This window comes from Equus quagga, chromosome 5 (genome assembly GCF_021613505.1).
Source record: "Equus quagga isolate Etosha38 chromosome 5, UCLA_HA_Equagga_1.0, whole genome shotgun sequence".
Lineage (NCBI taxonomy): Eukaryota > Metazoa > Chordata > Mammalia > Perissodactyla > Equidae > Equus > Equus quagga.
In genome coordinates this window covers 26,955,141-26,972,036 of record NC_060271.1, presented here as the reverse complement: position 1 = coordinate 26,972,036, position 16,896 = coordinate 26,955,141, and the positions used below count along the sequence as shown (strand labels likewise).

The 16,896-nt window shown below is 56.6% G+C and overlaps 1 protein-coding gene across 2 annotated transcripts in view; it reads left to right on the top strand.

The window, feature by feature from the left end:
* The window catches only part of PTPRU (protein tyrosine phosphatase receptor type U), a 78,601-nt gene that overhangs the window by 59,975 nt on the left and 1,730 nt on the right, over positions 1-16,896 (top strand). Inside the window, exons 19-28 of one of the 2 annotated variants that reach the window (XM_046661732.1) lie at positions 4,138-4,174; positions 4,821-4,909; positions 5,003-5,119; positions 5,888-6,042; positions 8,070-8,205; positions 8,722-8,871; positions 10,439-10,612; positions 13,221-13,361; positions 15,496-15,621; positions 15,751-15,908. In XM_046661732.1, the coding sequence (XP_046517688.1) occupies positions 4,138-4,174; positions 4,821-4,909; positions 5,003-5,119; positions 5,888-6,042; positions 8,070-8,205; positions 8,722-8,871; positions 10,439-10,612; positions 13,221-13,361; positions 15,496-15,621; positions 15,751-15,908 (1,283 nt within the window). Of the gene's footprint in view, positions 1-4,137; positions 4,175-4,820; positions 4,919-5,002; positions 5,120-5,887; positions 6,043-8,069; positions 8,206-8,721; positions 8,872-10,438; positions 10,613-13,220; positions 13,362-15,495; positions 15,622-15,750; positions 15,909-16,896 lie in introns of both variants that reach the window. The other variant, XM_046661731.1, reaches the window with a different exon arrangement.

Here is a 16,896-nt window from a genome sequence, read left to right as displayed (position 1 = left end):
CGCCCATTCTGGCCACTGCTGTGCTCCGTCCACCTCCATCTGCCTCTGGCCTAATATCTGTCTCTTTTGCTTTGTACTGTTCCCTCACTGGAATCATTAAGATTCGGATAAACCGTGAAGTAAGTATCTCTCTCCCGTCTCCTCCTCCTCCTCCTCCTCCTCCTCCTCCTCCCCCTCCTCCTTCCCTTCCTCCTCCTCTTCCTCCTTCTCCTCCTCCTCCTGTCTGACTGGCTGTACCTCAGACTCTCTCACAGTCTCCAGCTGTCTCTCCCTCTCTCTCTCTCTGTCCTCCTTCCCCTCCACCCGTGTGCCTGACACCAACCGTCCATTTCAACAGCCTGGCCAGGGGCCGCCCAGGGCTGCAGATTCGACACTCTCCCTGTTGTAAGCACTTCCTCCCATCCGCCCTGCCCTGAGACGGGCAGCGGTACTGGGGGTGCTTCCCCAGGTCCCATTCTGCGCCGGCCACCGCCTCGGTCACCTTTGTCCTCTAGCTCCCCATGTCCGATGAGTCCTCACTAGCCACACCTTCTGCGGGGCCGTGGGTGCGGTGGGGCTGGGGGGAGCTGCCCTGGGTGCCCTGTCGCTGCTGCTTGGGGCTCAGGGTCTTCAAGGAAGTGAGCATGACCCTGGTCAGTCCCCTTAAGACCAGGGATTTAAGTCCCTTGGTGATCAGTATGCTTGACACTCAGCCCCCACCACTTTGCCCTCAGTTTAGCCCTAATTTGAATGTTTTACTTTTGGGGAGCAGTTTGGGTATTCTATTTTTAAAAATAGTGCCATCTTTGGGCCTTTTAAGAATAAAAAAAAAAAACCCAATCCATCTAGCGATCCTTTGATTTGATTTTTACTATATATTATTTTCATGATATTTGATGACTGATGGGATTGTTTGCTATCTTGTGGGTACCTTTTCTATTTTATCTCCTATTTTCTTTTAAAAGTATATTTCTTGATTTTTATGATTGCAAAAATTTCAGACTTTCAGAAAACATGGAGATGTCTAATTCATAAAGTGAAAGGTCCCCACAGTCACCTCTGCAGGGGGTGGGCAGTTACCCAGATGTGCTCCCAGACATCTGCCCTCCTTCCGAGTGCGCTTAAACAGTTGATTTGTAAAGTTTTCGGATTTAAATGGAATGTTAGGGCTGGAAAGGCAGTGGATACGCTCAGCCCTAGCGCCCCCTTTAGGAGCTGAGGATCTCCACTGCAAACCTCCTGCTCTTAAATCCCCCCTATTTCCATTAGATGTTGTCAGATTCCTGAGAAATACCCATAGAACACTTGGCTTAATACATCTTCAAGTGCCCGTTAATAAGAGAGTCACTGGCTGAGCACCTGCTCTGTGCCGGCACCTCAGGCACGTCGTTTCACTGTTACCACACTCTGCCAGGTGGGGACCTACCTGCATTTGGCAGATGAGAAAATCGAGGCTTAGAAAAGTCAAGCGAATTGCTCACGGCTGTTGGGAGCTGGGTCTCAAACCCAGCCTGAGCCCTCAACCCTTATGCTAGACTGTGGTTCCCCCACTTTGGGAGCATCAGGATGCTCTGAGGGTCTTACCCATAATGCAGGTGGCCCATCCCCCGGCTCCCCAGTCAGACTCCAGGGAGGGCTCAGGTGACCACTCCAGGAGCAGGTTCCTAGGACAGGCTGATGCCCAGAGTGTGAGGACCAGTGAGTGCTCTAACGCTGGTCTCTAAAGTGGGTGTGCTCAAGGTGATTGACTGATCTTCCTTTAACATTGGATCATTTTAAACTTTCCATGTCAGCGTCCTCTGTGTAATATAATTGTACAGTAATGCCCGTATTCAATTCAAAAGTTAATGCAGATATTTTGAGGGTTATGTGTTTAAGACCTTGTTTAGCTTCTTACTGTATTTACTGACTGGTGTTTGAGTGTGTTGGGCACTGGAGGGACCGAGATGGGGAGTCAGAAGAGGCCCTTGCTTTCATGTGGAACTCTTAGGCAAACTGGTTTTAAGTGGAGTAGCCTGTTTCCAGCTGGACCAGTGCTGAGGTTGGGAGGGCAGCCACTGGCAGCACCTCTGCTGGACCCTCCCGTCCTCTGCCTCCACCTTTTCCTCTGGCTCCAGTTGCCCAGCATCTCTGCAGAGGACTTGAAGCAGAGGCCGTGGCTAGGGAGACAGCAGGTGGGAACTACGCTAGACCCAGGGAAGTTTCGGTAGTGAGGGCTGAGTGATGCTGGTAGGCTTTTCATTATTGGTAACTTTGACTGTGTTCTGGTCATTTTCATGGGAATGGTGTGTAGGTCTACAGCAGACTCTCTGAGGTGTATGTCTCACTATTATCCTCATACTACAGAGGAGAACAGAGGCTTAGAGAGGCTGAGAACCTGGGTGCTCAAAGTGTGTTGTGGTCTCTTTTTTTTTTGGTGAGGAAGATTGGCCCTGAGATAACATCTGCCACCAATTTTCCTCTTTTTGCATGAGGAAGATTGTCCCTGAGCTAACATCTATGCCAGTCCTCCTCCATTTCTTGTATATGGGAGGTTGCCACAGCATGGCTTGATGAATGGTGTGTAGGTCTGTGCCTGGGATCCAAACATGCAAGCCCTGGGCTGCCAAAGTAGAGTGCATGAACTTAACCACTATGCCACCAGGCCGGCCCCTCCAAGTGTGTTTTGAGGCCCAGCATCAGCACCACCTGGGAACTGGTTGGAAATGCACAATCCCAGGCCCCACCCAGACCTTCTGACTCTGCATCTGCCTTTTAACAAGATCCCCAGGAGATTTGTGTGTATATTGGAGGCCAAGAAGCCCCCTTTTGGTGCCCAGAGTCACACAGCTGCTACTTGGCAGAGCAGCGAGGGACCCAGATCACCTTGACTCCAAGACTCCGATTCTTACCCGCTATAGCAAACCACTGTCTGCCCTGGGAATTCTTGACATCTGCACTCTTTGGAGCTTCAGGGGTGCTCTTTGACCCCTAAAGGGGTGGTGATAATGATCAGCTACTATTGATCAAGTACTGACTTGGTGCTTGAAACTGCGCCAAACCCTTGACATACGTTACTCTATTTACTCCTCACAACAGCCCTAGGAGGTAAATGCTAGAATTATTCCCATATTATAGATGTGAAAATGGAGGCACAGAAAAGTGAAGGGATCTGCCTAAGGGCGCACAGCTGGCGAGAGCTGTGTAAAGCTGGGACTTGAACCCTGGCAGTCTGGCTCCAGGGCTCCTTGGGCCCGAGAAGCCCGCAGGCCCGAGGCGTTGCGGGAGCTGGGCTGGGGCCTGTGGGAACTTGAGGCGAGTGGCCGAGCTGGGCTGTCTTCTCTTGCACCAGCCCTCAGTGCTTCTTGCCTGTCTCGTGTTGCCCGCCTTGGTGCCCTGGGCATCTCGTGTGGGCAGGACTCGGGGGCTGTGGCCGCAGGGCGGGTGTGGGAGACCAGCTGCCCCTCTTCTCAACCTGAGGGCTCTGGGGATGGAGGAGGAAGTAGCTCTTGGCCCCTCTCTTGTGAGAGAAAATTCAGGTAAAGTGCTTAGCACAGTACGTGGCCATAATAGGGTCTCAAAATATTTATTATTGTTATTGATTTTAAAGATTTAAAAACCATTTGATCTGAGGGCCATGAGGAACCCCTGTGCTCATTTGCCCCCCATGAACCCTTCTTCTGGGCCCCCCAAGCTCTACATGACTAAGGAAGTGGGGAGGGGCCCTGCCCATTCTGGTTGCCCCGGCGGGGGCTGGGATAGCTGGCAAGACCCCAGCCTGGGGTCTGGGGTTGATTAGGGCCTCTGGGGCTTTGGGGAGAGGGCAGGGTCACCCTGCACTTTACTTGTTTCCAAACACCAGCTGGGTTGTAAGCTGCTTGTGGATAATTATCCCCAGGTTATGGATGGGGAGACTCTCTACGCCCCTAAAGGAGTCGTGTCCTCCCTGGGGTCACACAGCAAAGATGGGTTTAGAACCAAGACACTGGCGTCCCAGCCGCACTTCCCTCCTTGCTCGGGGGCTGAGGGACAGGGCCACCCTTGTTAGGAGGTCCTGGGGAAGCGGCGGGACAGTTCCCTGGGTTCGTGTGCTGCTTCTGGGAGAGGAAGGCAGAGGAGGTCTGAGGGAGTGAGGGGCTGCCCCCTGGGGTCTTAACACACCCTCCTCTCCTGTTGCAGGGCTACCACAGGTCAAACCACTTCATAGCCACTCAAGGTACTTGGCGCCTCTGCCCGTGTGCCCCCGTGTGCCCTGCAGTGTGCTGCATGCCCTCTGCGCCTGTCTGCCTTCCCTGCTCATCTGCTTGACCCCCATCTGCCTCCCTTCTGCCTCTGTCTCTGTCTGTCTGATCTCTGCTCTCGGCTGAGTCTTCTGGAATCTGGCCATCAGTCTCTGACCCTCTCTGTGTTTGCCCCTCCCCAATATGCTCAGCCTGTCTGTAGCTCCCTGGTCCCTCTGTCTGTCTCCGAGGTGTTGCATGCAAAAGGGCCCCAGGCCCCGTCCTCATGGGTGTGGATTGTGCCTCTCAGCCTGGGGGCTGCCTGGGTCCCTCTGGCTGTCTTTCCCCCCGACTGTCCATCTGTCTGTCGCTTCTGGAGACTTGTGCTATGGACCAAGAGTCTAGCCGTCCACTTATGCTTCCTGGGGATGGCCAGGGTCTCCAGGCAGGCCCTCCCTGATACTGCCCCCACCCAGGGCTCTCCAAGCATGAGTTGGCAGTTGGTGGGGTGTGTGTGGGGTGAGCAGAAAGCCCCCACTGGGGCTCAGGAGCCTCCTGGCCTGGGTGGGGGTGCTGGGCAGTGGGTGTGCCGGCTCTGGGTGGACACCTAGCCTCAGGGACACTCACCTTCTGTGTCCCCAGGGCCGAAGCCCGAGATGGTCTACGACTTCTGGCGCATGGTGTGGCAGGAGCACTGTTCCAGCATTGTCATGATCACCAAGCTGGTGGAGGTGGGCAGGGTAAGCGGGGCTGTGGGGTGAGGGGGCCTGGCAGCCACGGGGGGCAGCAAAGAACCCACTGAGCCTGCCCCGTGGGGACTCCAGGTGAAATGCTCACGGTACTGGCCGGAGGACTCGGACATGTACGGGGACATCAAGATCACGCTGGTGAAGACGGAGACTTTAGCCGAATATGTTGTGCGCACCTTTGCCCTGGAGCGGGTGAGTGTCCCGTCACCTGGCCCTCCAGGCAGAGTGCACCTCCCCATCCCCCAGGCCAGGAGCAGGCGGGGTGAGGAGGCACCACCGTCCTCTCCAGCAAGGCAGCTGCTCTGTAACTGCTGTGAGCACCGTGGAGGGACGGGAGGGAACCATCTTTGCTGGCCACTCCACAAGGAATCGAGACAATGGAGATGATGACAGTGGCTGCCAGGTGTTGGTCCTGCTCTGTGCCGGGCGCTGGGCTGAGCCCGTTACATCTTGTTTCAGCCCTGGAAAGCTCTGTGGGATTGGGTGTTTACCATTAGCTCCATTTTACAGATGAGGAAAGTGAGGTTGAGTGGCTGCGTCACTCATGAGAGGCCACAGGGTCAGTGACTGGCCAAGTTCTCCTGTCCATGATCCCGTTTGATCCTCTGTAAAATCCTCAGAGGAAAGACAGTTTTCCCCTTTAAACTAAGACCAGGGAGTCAAAATGTCCTGCTAGGGTTACACCGTAGCCTGGCCGCAGAGGAGGGTGTTAATGGCATGGGTTTAGGATCAAGGAGACTCCGGCCCAAGTCCCACATATCTGTCTCATCTAACTGCGGGCAAGTGGTTTCTTCTCCTTGAGCCCTAGTTTTCGTGCTTGGGCAATGAGTTATTAACCTCCACCCTATAAGTTTATTACTGGGATTAATTGAGATCTGTGGTGAGATGCTCACCACAGGGCCTGGCACACAGCAGGTGTCTAATAGATGCCAGCAGTGACTCTGACTGTTGTCTCCCCAGAGTGGCTACACTGCCCGGCATGAGGTCCGCCAGTTCCACTTCACGGCCTGGCCGGAGCATGGTGTCCCCTACCATGCTACTGGGCTGCTGGCCTTCATCCGGCGCGTGAAGGCCTCCACGCCCCCTGACGCTGGGCCCATCGTCATCCACTGCAGGTGGGGCGCTGGGAATCCCCAGGAGAGGAGGGGCTGGGAGTGGGGTTGGTTCACGGTCCCTCCAGGAGGCTGGGCTTGGGTTCATCCTGCTTAGAGGACAGGAGAGAAGGACCCCCAAGGACCATCTGCCCTTTGAGCTTCGGCACTGAGGTTGGCCCTGTCCTATGCTCCCTGAGACCTGTGAGGCCCTGGGCCCAGATGCCGAGGAGGCGCTGAGACACGGAGGTGCAGGGGCTGGTGAAGATAGAGTGTTGTCTGCTTCCACGTAGGCAGTATGCACTGCACGCCTGCCCTGTGCTAGGTTTGGCCCAGGTGCTGGGAGGGACCTGGCCTTCTCTCCAAACCCAGGGCCTTTCCTCGCCCTGGGCCTTCTCACTCTCTGCAGCTTTGACCTCACTCCTTCCTTTCCCAGCCCTGCCTTGGTTGGCTCCTGTGACCCCACTGGCCCTTCCTCTCTGCTCTGCCTCCCCCTTGGCTCCATACCTTCCTAAGTGGGGACCCAGTGCCCTGTCTTATTCCTGTCCCCTCTCTACCCCTGGAGAGCTTAACCTCTGACCCTTGTGACGTTGGTGAGTCCCCTGGGCCCACAAGTCCTTGGCCTCTCTATCTCGTCCTGGCTCCTCTCCTTGGGTTCTTATCAGCTTCCCAAATGCCACGTGGCAGACTCATTCATTTCCCTGCTCTGCCCCCAAACCAGCTTCTTTTTGATTTCTTTAGGCCTATTTAAGGTACTGTCTTTTTGGAATAAAACTTTATTAATGTATAATGTACTTAAACAAGGTGCACAAATAATAAGTGTGTATATCACTTTATGAATTTTCACAAAAATTCATTGAACACACGTGTGAAATAACCACACTTCAGATCAAGAAACGGAACATTAGCAGCCCCCAGAAGCCCCCTTGACCCGCCTTCTGGTCTGTATCCGCCTCCTCCCTCCCAGAACAGTCACTCTCCTGACTGCTAAACCCTTGTTTTGCACTTTGCATAAATGGAATCGCACTGTGTGTGCTCTTTGGGTCTGACTGCTTTCCCTCCACCTTATGCTTGTAAGATTCGTCCAGATTGTCTGCTGCGCCGCCGGATGAATAAACCCCAGTGTGTTTATCCATTCCACTGTTGATAGGCATTTGGGTGGTTTCCCGTTCTGAGCTGTTATGAATAGTGCTGCTGAGCACCTTCTGTGGCACGTCTTTTGGCCCACGTGCACACGCATTGGGGTGAGGTGTGTATGGAGGAGTGGAATTGCTGTCTGTGCGAACATTCAGCTTTAGCAGATACTGCCAGTTTTCCAAAGTGGTTGTACTGATTTAAGCCCCCACCAGTGGTGTGTGGGACACCCCATTGCCACGTGTTCTTGCCAACACTTTGATGCCACCATTTTCAAGTTTGAAATCTTGGTGTCATCTTTGTCTTCTCCCCGCTCCTCTCAAATCTCCTCAGCCTGGTGCTGAGCGTGGGGATCCTAGTGATGGACCTGAGACAGCCCAGCTCTTGATGAGCTCCCAGGGGGGTCAGGGAGCCAGCCACATAAGCCGTGACCACATAGCAGGAAGAGTGTTTTAATAAAAGCCTGCCCAGATTGCTTGGGGAGCGCAGGAGAATGACAGCTGCTGGACAGATTGGGGAGGCTCTACCCAGTCTCTCAGTGGGTGTGGGTGTGTGGGGCTTTGAAGGATGGCCAGGAGACTTGGGGGATATCCAGGAGGCAAGAACATTCTAGGATTAAGCTCTGAGCATCACCTTTGTCCCTCTCCCTCTGTCAAAGTTGCTAAGTCTCACCCCCTCATTCTCCTTACCCTGTCCCCCTCTCCTTCCCCAAGGCCCGTCCTCTATCACATTCCACCACAACTCTGCCAGCAGCCTTCTCCCTGGCTCATCTGTGCCCCTGCTGCGGTCTCTCTGTGCCTCCATCCCCTGTGTGGTGTAGATATGGCCAGGTGCCCCAGGGCCCCTCTTTTCATCTCCTTGGTCCTGGGCTTCCTCCCCAAGGCCCTGAGCTGCCCTGGGACTCTCTCTCCCCCCAGCGCGGGCACTGGCCGCACAGGTTGCTACATCGTTCTGGATGTGATGCTGGACATGGCGGAGTGTGAGGGCGTCGTGGACATTTACAACTGCGTGAAGACCCTCTGCTCCCGGCGCGTCAACATGATCCAGACGGAGGTGGGAGACGCAGCCCTCTCTCACTGCCCCCTCCAGGACTGGGGCCCCTGTGCAGGGACTCACAGCTGGGGGTGTGTCAGAGGCTGTCCTGAGGCTCTTCCCCTCTCCAGGGTTTCCCCGCTGTTCTTTTGCATCCCCGAACTTGGCCTGCTGACCTCTTAGGGTTTTCCCACACTCAGCCCCACTGTGTTCTGTTAGGTGAGGTCAGACAGCAGCAGGCTAAGGTCATAGGTTCTGCAGGCAAGACATACCCAGGTTTGTGTCCTCATCAGATGTATAACCCTGGGCTGGCCCTCACCTTCAGAGCTTCTCACAAGGATGAAAGATGAGATAAGTGAATGTGTCCACGAAGGTCATTTCGAGGAGCGTTGGTTGAACCTGTTGTGACATGTGGGTGGACTCGTCCTACCTCAGAGCGCCCCCACCTCAGCCTTGAGCTTCTTCCCCCTCCCACCGCCCCAAAATCTCTAGCTGATAGTCCCCCCTGGTCCCTCATAGCCTTGCCTTATGTTCCAGGAGCAGTACATCTTCATCCACGACGCAATCCTGGAGGCCTGCCTGTGTGGGGAGACCACCATCCCTGTCAGCGAGTTCAAGGCCACCTACAAGGAGATGATCCGCATTGACCCTCAGAGTAATTCGTCCCAGCTGCGGGAGGAGTTCCAGGTGGGGCATGAGTGTGTGTTGTAGGTGTGTAACTGTAAATGAATGAGTGAGTGTGGTGCGTGGTGTATCGGGAGGTCCTCAGTGCTGTGGGAGTCCTCTGCAGGAGGGACGGAATTGGGCTACCAGGAAGGACTTTGAGACAGTGCAGGAGGTGGTACATCAGTGGTTAGGAGCCCAGGCTTTGAGGTCAGATAAACCTGAGTTCAAATCCTGGCTTAACTAGTTACGAGCGGTAAGTAGCCTTGAACAAGTCACTTTACCTCTCCAAGCCTCAGTTTTCTTACCTAGAAAAGAAAGATGGTTAATATTGCCCTTGCAGTGTTTGTATTGGTTAGGATTCTTTTGGTTGAAAGTGATAAAAGTCCAGCTCAATGGCTCTTATAACTGAAAAGGCTGAGAATGGTGTGGCTTCAGTTATGGCTGGATCTAGGGGCTCAAATGAGGATGCCAAGCCTTAGTCTCTGTCTGTTTTTGGTTCTGCTCTCCTCTGCTTTTGCTTCATTCTCAGACCCACACCTTGGTTCCCAGCAGTGCCAGGCTCATGTCGTCTCTACTATCAGGACACTCTGGAAAGAGGCACTTGCCCCCAAGCTCTTCAACAAAATTCTGGGACCAAACTCTCGTCCCTGAGCTGGTCACTGGGGCCAGAGGGATGGAACACACTGATTGACCCGGGCCTGGTTCTGGGGTGGGGCCAGTCTCCCATGTCATGTGACTGAGACAAGGGAAGCCTGGTTCTCCAGAGAAGCTGGAGACTGTTCAGGGGGCAGGTGAGACCCCAGAAGTCCTCTCCACTCCAGGGTTCCTGTGAGGGTTTGGCAGGATGGCATGTGCTGGTGCCTGGCACTCTAGAGCCGGTACAGAGTGATGTCACAGGAAATGCTGCCTGTGGTTCCTGGAGGAGGATGTCAGGCCCTGGGGACCATGAGAGCCTGGGGTTCCCTGTTAGGGATCCCCAAGAACAAGAGAAAGAAACAGACTCGTGAATCAGGATCGTGAGGCCTGAAGGCAAGAGGGTAGAGACGACCGGAGTCCCTGCTTGCTGTAGTCCAGGTGCTCTGCACTTATGTTCTGTTCAGACGGGGTCGTGACCGAGGAAGGTGACCGTCTCTGCCGGGTCCCTGGGGTCTGCTTTGTGGAAGATGTGGGTCTCAGGGCTTGTCTCCATGAAAGCACCCGATAAGCTAGTGACCACCCTCGCTGTGCCTTGTGTGTGTTGATCCTGCGTGTGCCAGGCCCAGTGCTCGGTGCGAGGCCTCAGCTCCCTTCATCTCCCCACCAGCCCCTGAGGCGGGCATGTTCTTATCCACTTTGCAGTTGAGGAATACTGAGGCTGGGAGATGCACTAGCTTGTCTGAGGTTACGCGGGCGGTGAGGAGGGAGACTCCAGACCCTGCGTGGCCTGGACGGGGAGCCTGGGGCCCTGCCCTCTCTCCGTTCTCGCTGGACCTCAGTTTCTCCATCCATAAAGCGGGGGTGATACCCCAGCCCAGTCTCCTCCCTGGGGCTGTGAGGAGGCCCAGCAAGCACTGGACGTCACCTGCATTCCTCTTCCCGCTCTGTGTAGACGCTGAACTCGGTCACGCCGCCGCTGGACGTGGAGGAGTGCAGCATCGCCCTGCTGCCCCGGAACCGGGACAAGAACCGCAGCATGGACGTGCTGCCGCCCGACCGCTGCCTGCCCTTCCTCATCCCCACCGACGGGGACCCCAGCAACTACATCAACGCAGCCCTGACTGACGTGAGGGCCAGGGCGGGGCGGGCTCTGGGGCTCCTCCACCCAGCAGGATCTGGGAGGGTCCAGGAGCCACGGGAGCGGAGCTGAGGGCTCTGGTTGGGGGAATCCTCTGCCCTTTTTGGACACCAGGCCCATGAGGTGACCCTCCTACCCCTAGTGATCTTCCATTCAGGGCATCAAAGCCAGTGTTCTCCCTCAGGTATTACCCTTGGCTGGAGTGGGGGGGTCTGGGTGGTGGACTTCAGGCAAGGCCGTCTCCAGGATCAGGCCCAGCAGAGCCTGGGGTAGGATGAGTGATTCAGGAAGCTTTGGCAGGTGTGGATGGGAGGGTTTGGGGTTGGTACTTGAGAGGTGATGTCTGGAGCCAGGGGAGCTTGTCCTGGGGTGATTGAGCTGGAGCTTGCCCCAGGACCCGGCCTGGAATGGTGACTTGTTCCCTGGCCCCACCCTGGCTGTGGTCTGAGGACTCAGGAGCCATTTAGAAGCCCCTCTCCCTGCCCCCAGCTCGGGGGGCTCTGCCTCCTTTATTGGGTGCTGCAAGCTGAGCATGGGCTTTAGGGCCCAATGAATAACTCCAAGGTGCTGCTGTCTGAGGGGCAGGAGTCTGTGAGCATCACCTCTTTGCTCTCCCAGTGGAACCCGGTGAGAGAGAAGCGCAGGAGACAGACAGGTGGAGATCACAGCCTTACCTTTTTAAGAAAACTGATGAAACTGGAGAACGTGACTTCAGATGTGTGGCTCAGTGGACTGGCAACTCCTTCCTCCTTAGTCAGGCCGACCTGTCCTCCCAGATACCATTGTACAGCCACAGGCCACCCCTCCCCAGCAGGGCCAGGCTTTACGTGTGGCAGGAACCAGGAACAGTTACAGTACACACCTTCTGAGGACAGGCTATCTGCAAAAAGAGGAAGGGGCCGAGCTGAGCACGCTCATCCTTGTCCCACACTCGCCCATGGGAGGAGTGCGTGCAGGCGGGCCAAGGCCAGTGTGTCTCCACTGGACATCTCTCCACGTGCAAATCAGAGACATGGAGCGGGAGGGTCCCTCGTGGCAGCTACGAGGAAGATGGTTCCTGGCCAGAGCCCCTTGGCAGGACAGTGCAGGGGACAGTGGGCTTTCTCTAAAGAGGGAGAGCTCCTGGCCTTGCTTCCCAGGGGCTTCCCGGTGGGAGCTGAAGGCAAGGGGAGGAGCAGCCCCAGCCGCTGAAGGGAGCGACGGGCAAGGGGCCCATCTGTCACCAGCCTGATGGCATGTGTGTGAGTGTAGGTGTGCATATGACTGCTGAGGGGGTCGGGGTCCTGGAGAGGTGGCATGGGGAGTGGAGAGTTTTGATGGGAACTTAGGAATCTGTGACCTCCCTCCCAGCCCACTCTTTGGCCTCAGCGTGCCCATCTGCACATGGGGGAGGGGAGGCTGGGAAGGAGGCCCTCTGAGGGGCCTGAGCGTCTCTGAGCTGGGGAGGGTCTTGTTGCTCCCTGGCCCTGGGTGGGAATGGGCCTGTCAGGTGGAGGAGCTTCCCTGGGGTCCTTGATACCTTGCGTACTTCATCCCTGCCGGGCACAGCCTGTCGATCGTGAGCCAGGACGCCCTGGAGCCGGGAGCCTTGACTCTTGGATTGCAGCGAGCTTGTCTGGGGGCCAGCTGGGGTCTGTCTGGGGTGGTCAGTCTGCAGGGAGCCCTGTCAGGTGCGCAGGCTTGAGTGTTGGAGCCTGGTGGGGCCTGGCCTGGAGGAGCTGCCAGTCAGGGGACCTTCAGAGTCCCAGGGAGGAGGTCGTAGGAGAAGGGGTGGGGGGGACATGGACGGTGGGCAAGGCAGGGCACCAGGAGGAGACAGGGTGGGGCTGAAGGGGTGAAGGCCGGTGCCAGTGCTCCTGGCGGGATGAGGTCGGGAGTGGGGAGCAGAGTCCCTCCCTGGGTTGGGATCTCAGAGCCTTCATCCGTGGAGTTGGAAGGGACCTGGAGAAATAGTCAGACATATTTATTGAACCCTTGCAGGTGCTGGGCACAGGCCACAGCCTGAAATCTCTGTTCTCCTGAACCTTGCATTCGGGGGATGAGATGAGACAGTCAATAAACAAATATATAATGGGATGTCACACACTAGTAATTTCTACAAAAAAACAACCAAGCAGAAGAAGTATTTAATGTGGGTTTTGGGGGCATGTGTGTGGCTATTTTTGATGAGGTGGTAAGAAGGGCCTCTTTGAGGAGGTGGCAGGTAAGCAAAGACCAGAAAGAAGTGAGGGAGAGAGCCATGTAAACACTTAGGAAATTTGTGCTAGGCAACAGGAATAGTAAATGCAAAGGCCCTGAGGCAGGAAGCAGACTTGGCCAGCCTCTGCCTACCATGCCCAAGCTCCCATTGCCACACATTTGGGAACCTTTTGCTGTTTAGTTCCCGGGGGCCATGGGCTTGGGCACTAGAGGCCCGGGGCTCCCTCTGTCAATTCAGGCCTCAGTGCATCAGCCAAAGTTGGAAATGGGCCACTGGAGGTCCTGTGGGGCCGAGCCATGCAGCTCAGAGTGGGCAGGGTGGGAGGACAGCCTGTGGGGGGCTCCACCTGTGGCAGGGACGGTGGACAGGCCCTGCTGAGTCCCGGTTTCTCTGCAGAGCTACACGCGGAGCGCAGCGTTCATCGTGACCCTGCACCCGCTGCAGAGCACCACGCCCGACTTCTGGCGGCTGGTCTACGACTATGGGTGCACCTCCATCGTCATGCTCAACCAGCTGCACCAGTCCAACTCTGCCTGGGTGAGGGCCCTGCGGGCCGGGCTGCCTGGCTGCCTGCTGCCCAGGATCCCAGTGTGTTCAGGGCATGTCCCAGCAGTCGGGGTTGGATCCCAGTGCTGCTGCTTGGTTGTTGAGTGACCTTAGACGGGTTACACTCCTTCCAGAGCCTTGGTTTCCTCATCCGTAAAACGAGGCTGTCAGACTGGAGACAAATAGCTCCTCTTTATTGAGCACCTGCTGTATGCCAGGGACTGTGCTTTGCACTTATGGGCTTCAGGGGAGAAAGTTAAGATCTGGAGAGGTGAAGCAACTTCTCCTAGGTCACACAGCTGGGAAGTGGCAGAGCTGTGCTCCCTACCCTGCCTGGGCTGCCTCCCGCCAGAGCTCCTGGACTAAACTGCCCATTATGGGGGCCTTAGAGGCAGAGTAAGTTCCCAGCCTCCTCACTTTCTGACTTTTGATGGAGGATGAGTGAATTTACCTCTTGAGCCTTAGTTTCCTTCTCTGTAAAATGGGCACCCTCACAGCACCGGTTCTTTCATGGGGCTGTTGTCAGGACCACGTGAGCTGTGTGTAGAAGGCCGTGCCTAGCACAGAGTAGTGCTGAAGATGGTGAGGGTGACAGTCACTGCTGAGGTTGGTCCAGACACTGGTTCAGTGACCTCAGCCTGGGGCAGCCAGTGGGGCTGCCCCCAATTCCTTTTCGGGCTCCCAAAGCTGGAGCTCCCGGGCAAAGCAGATGCCCAGCCTTCCAGCCCCAGGTGACCGTATTCCCTAGATCTTTGTGCGAGGCCAGGAAGATTTGCTGTCAAATGAGCATGACAGCCTCTTAATGGCCGCCTGGACAAGACTGGATAACTGGGCTCTTTACGAGTCAGGCACTTGGTATAGATGGCCCAGGACTGCAAGGTCACGGGCTCCAGCCTCTGGGCAGAGATCTGGAGGGACTCCTACACAGCAAGAACCCGCTCTTGCTCAGATAGTGGGGAGGGACCCAGAGGGAGGCTTATGCAGACATCATTCACTGGTCGCCCATTTGCTCATTCATTCGACCACCTTTTCTCATGAGCCACTCCCTGCTAGGCCCTGCAGCTGGGAGTGGGGAGACAGAACACACAACCCCTGGTTGTGGATCTTATGGTCCGGGGGAAGCAGGGACAAAACCGAGAGTGACATCAAAGAGGGAAAGGGCTAGCATGGAGCTGGCACAGGGATGCAGGGGAGCCTGGGGGAATAGTATACCAGGGAGGGCTTCCTGGAGGAGGCAGTGTCTGAGCTGAGATGTGTAGGAAGGGTAGAATTAACTAGGTGAAGAGGTGGGAGATGAGTCATCCATGGAGAAGGAGCAGTCCACACAAAGGTCTGAATGCAAGGAGCGGCCAGGACCCCAGGCAAAAAGAGGAAGGCAGTGTCCTCTCTTTGTGGGCTGTGGTCAGAGAAGAAGGGAGCTAGAGCATAGTGTTGTCTGGGAGCAGCTTGGGGCCATTTTACAGATGGAGAAACTGGGGTGCTGAGAAAGGGAGAGCTTTACCTGGGCTCCAGGCAGAGCTGAGACTAGAAGCCGGGGCTCTGGGCCTGCTAGTCTGGAGGGCCCATGTGTGTATATGTGTGGGGGCTGTGCCTCCTCTGTTCCTCTCCTGTCTCGAGTCTGCAGCTTGGGGGAGTGCATTTAAGATCCTGACTCCATGGAGGGGTCCTGGGGCAGGCGTGGGAGTGCTGAGCTGTGTCACAGCATCTGGGATACCCCACCTCTGTGAGGTGATGCTGGAGGGCAGAGGGAGTGAGAGAGAAGGCCCGGGACTGGGGGTGCTGGGGTGGGTGGGGTGATCTAGCCCTATCCCTGGCAGAAGGAGCCTCATGGAGGTGTGTGTGTGTGTGCATGCGTGTGTGTGGGCGTGTTAGGTGTCGCTGTATAGCCGCACAGAAGTGTCAGTGCACCCACTGTGAAGGGTTCGTCTCAGCTGACCTGAGTGTGTCAGTACAGAACTCCTTGCGGCAGGTGTGCCCTGCAGTCTGATGACTGGGTGGCGGAGAGTGGGAGGCCTCTGGAGTGAGTGGGGCTCCCAGGGCAGGTGTGGAGGTCTGGGGGCGGGTGTGAGCGGCAGCTGCCCCTGCCGGGCTCTGTCAGCTCCCCTCTCCGTGCCTGTGCCCCAAGCCGTGCCTGCAGTACTGGCCAGAGCCAGGCCGGCAGCAGTATGGCCTCATGGAGGTGGAGTTCGTGTCAGGTTCAGTGGATGAAGACTTGGTAGCCCGTGTCTTCCGGGTGCAGAACATCTCTCGGGTGAGTGATCCGGGAGCCCCAAGTGAGAACCTGGGTGGTGGCTGGGGTGGCCTTTAATGACCCTCTTGAGGTCACCAGGGGGCCTCGTCACCCCAGTGCTCATGTCCCCCTGGCTCTTCGCACCCCCAGCTGCAGGAAGGGCACCTGCTGGTGCGGCACTTCCAGTTCCTGCGCTGGTCTGCATACCGGGACACGCCTGACTCCAAGAAGGCCTTCCTGCACCTGCTGGCCGAGGTGGACAAGTGGCAGGCGGAGAGTGGGGATGGACGCACCGTTGTGCACTGCCTGTGAGTGCTGGCCCTGCTGCAGGCCGGGGGGAGGGATCAGGAGCCATGGGCCGGGGTCCCAGGTCAGCGTGAGAGAGGGCTCAAGGCTGGCACTGGAGCCCCTGGGCTCCCAGATGGCCATGGTCTGGACTCTGCCCGACCAGGCAAGGCTGGCCCTGCCTTCCCTGGAGGAACCCAGTCAGCTTCCAGGGTGTAGGCTCAACGCGGAACGATGGCCAGTAGCCTCTGTGTGATGTCTGACTTTGCCAGTTTAGTTAGAGTCCTGGAGGGACTGTTTACCCCACCCTATGGGGGTGCGGGTTTTAAGCTGATGGAATTCCGGTCTTCTTTCTTGCCTGCCCTTGTACAGCTTTTTCATCCATCCATGTGCCTCATTCACAAATTCATTTCTTCACTGGTGTCTGGGTGCAGTCACTCCTCTGCCCCCCACTCTTTCATGCTTTCAGCACTTACCACCCTCCCAGTGCCAGGCTGGGCACTCTGGGTGCAAGAGATAGGGGGCTGACTCAGGCCGGGCTGGTGGGAGAGACCCCTCCAGAAGGGGGCTGAGGGCCCAGTCCCACTCCCTTCTCCCACGAGGCACCCACACCCCAGAGTCACAGAAACTGAGGAGGGAGAGTGATGGGGATGGGAGGGTTTCTGTGTGTGAGAGGCTTGACCAGGAGCGTCTGTGTGTTTGCGCCTTGTGGCTGTTGCTGGGGGTGACTGGTGTGCTCACTGCTCATTTTCCATTCTGCTTTCTTGCTGCTCTGCCGCCCTCCTCCGTGGCTGTCTTAGTCCCAGCGTCTTTCTCTGGGAGTGTGTCTAGCCTTCTTTCTCTCAGCATCTGATGTTTCTCCTGGAGGCGCTGTCTTTCTAGATGCTTCCAGGCTTCGGATGCCAGTCTTAGCGTCTGACTCCGCTCCCTTAACCATGTCCCGCCCCTCATCCCTGGGCTCCCGGACCCCTCCTTTCTGGGTTCCCTGGCCCCGCCCCTCGCCCCTGGGCT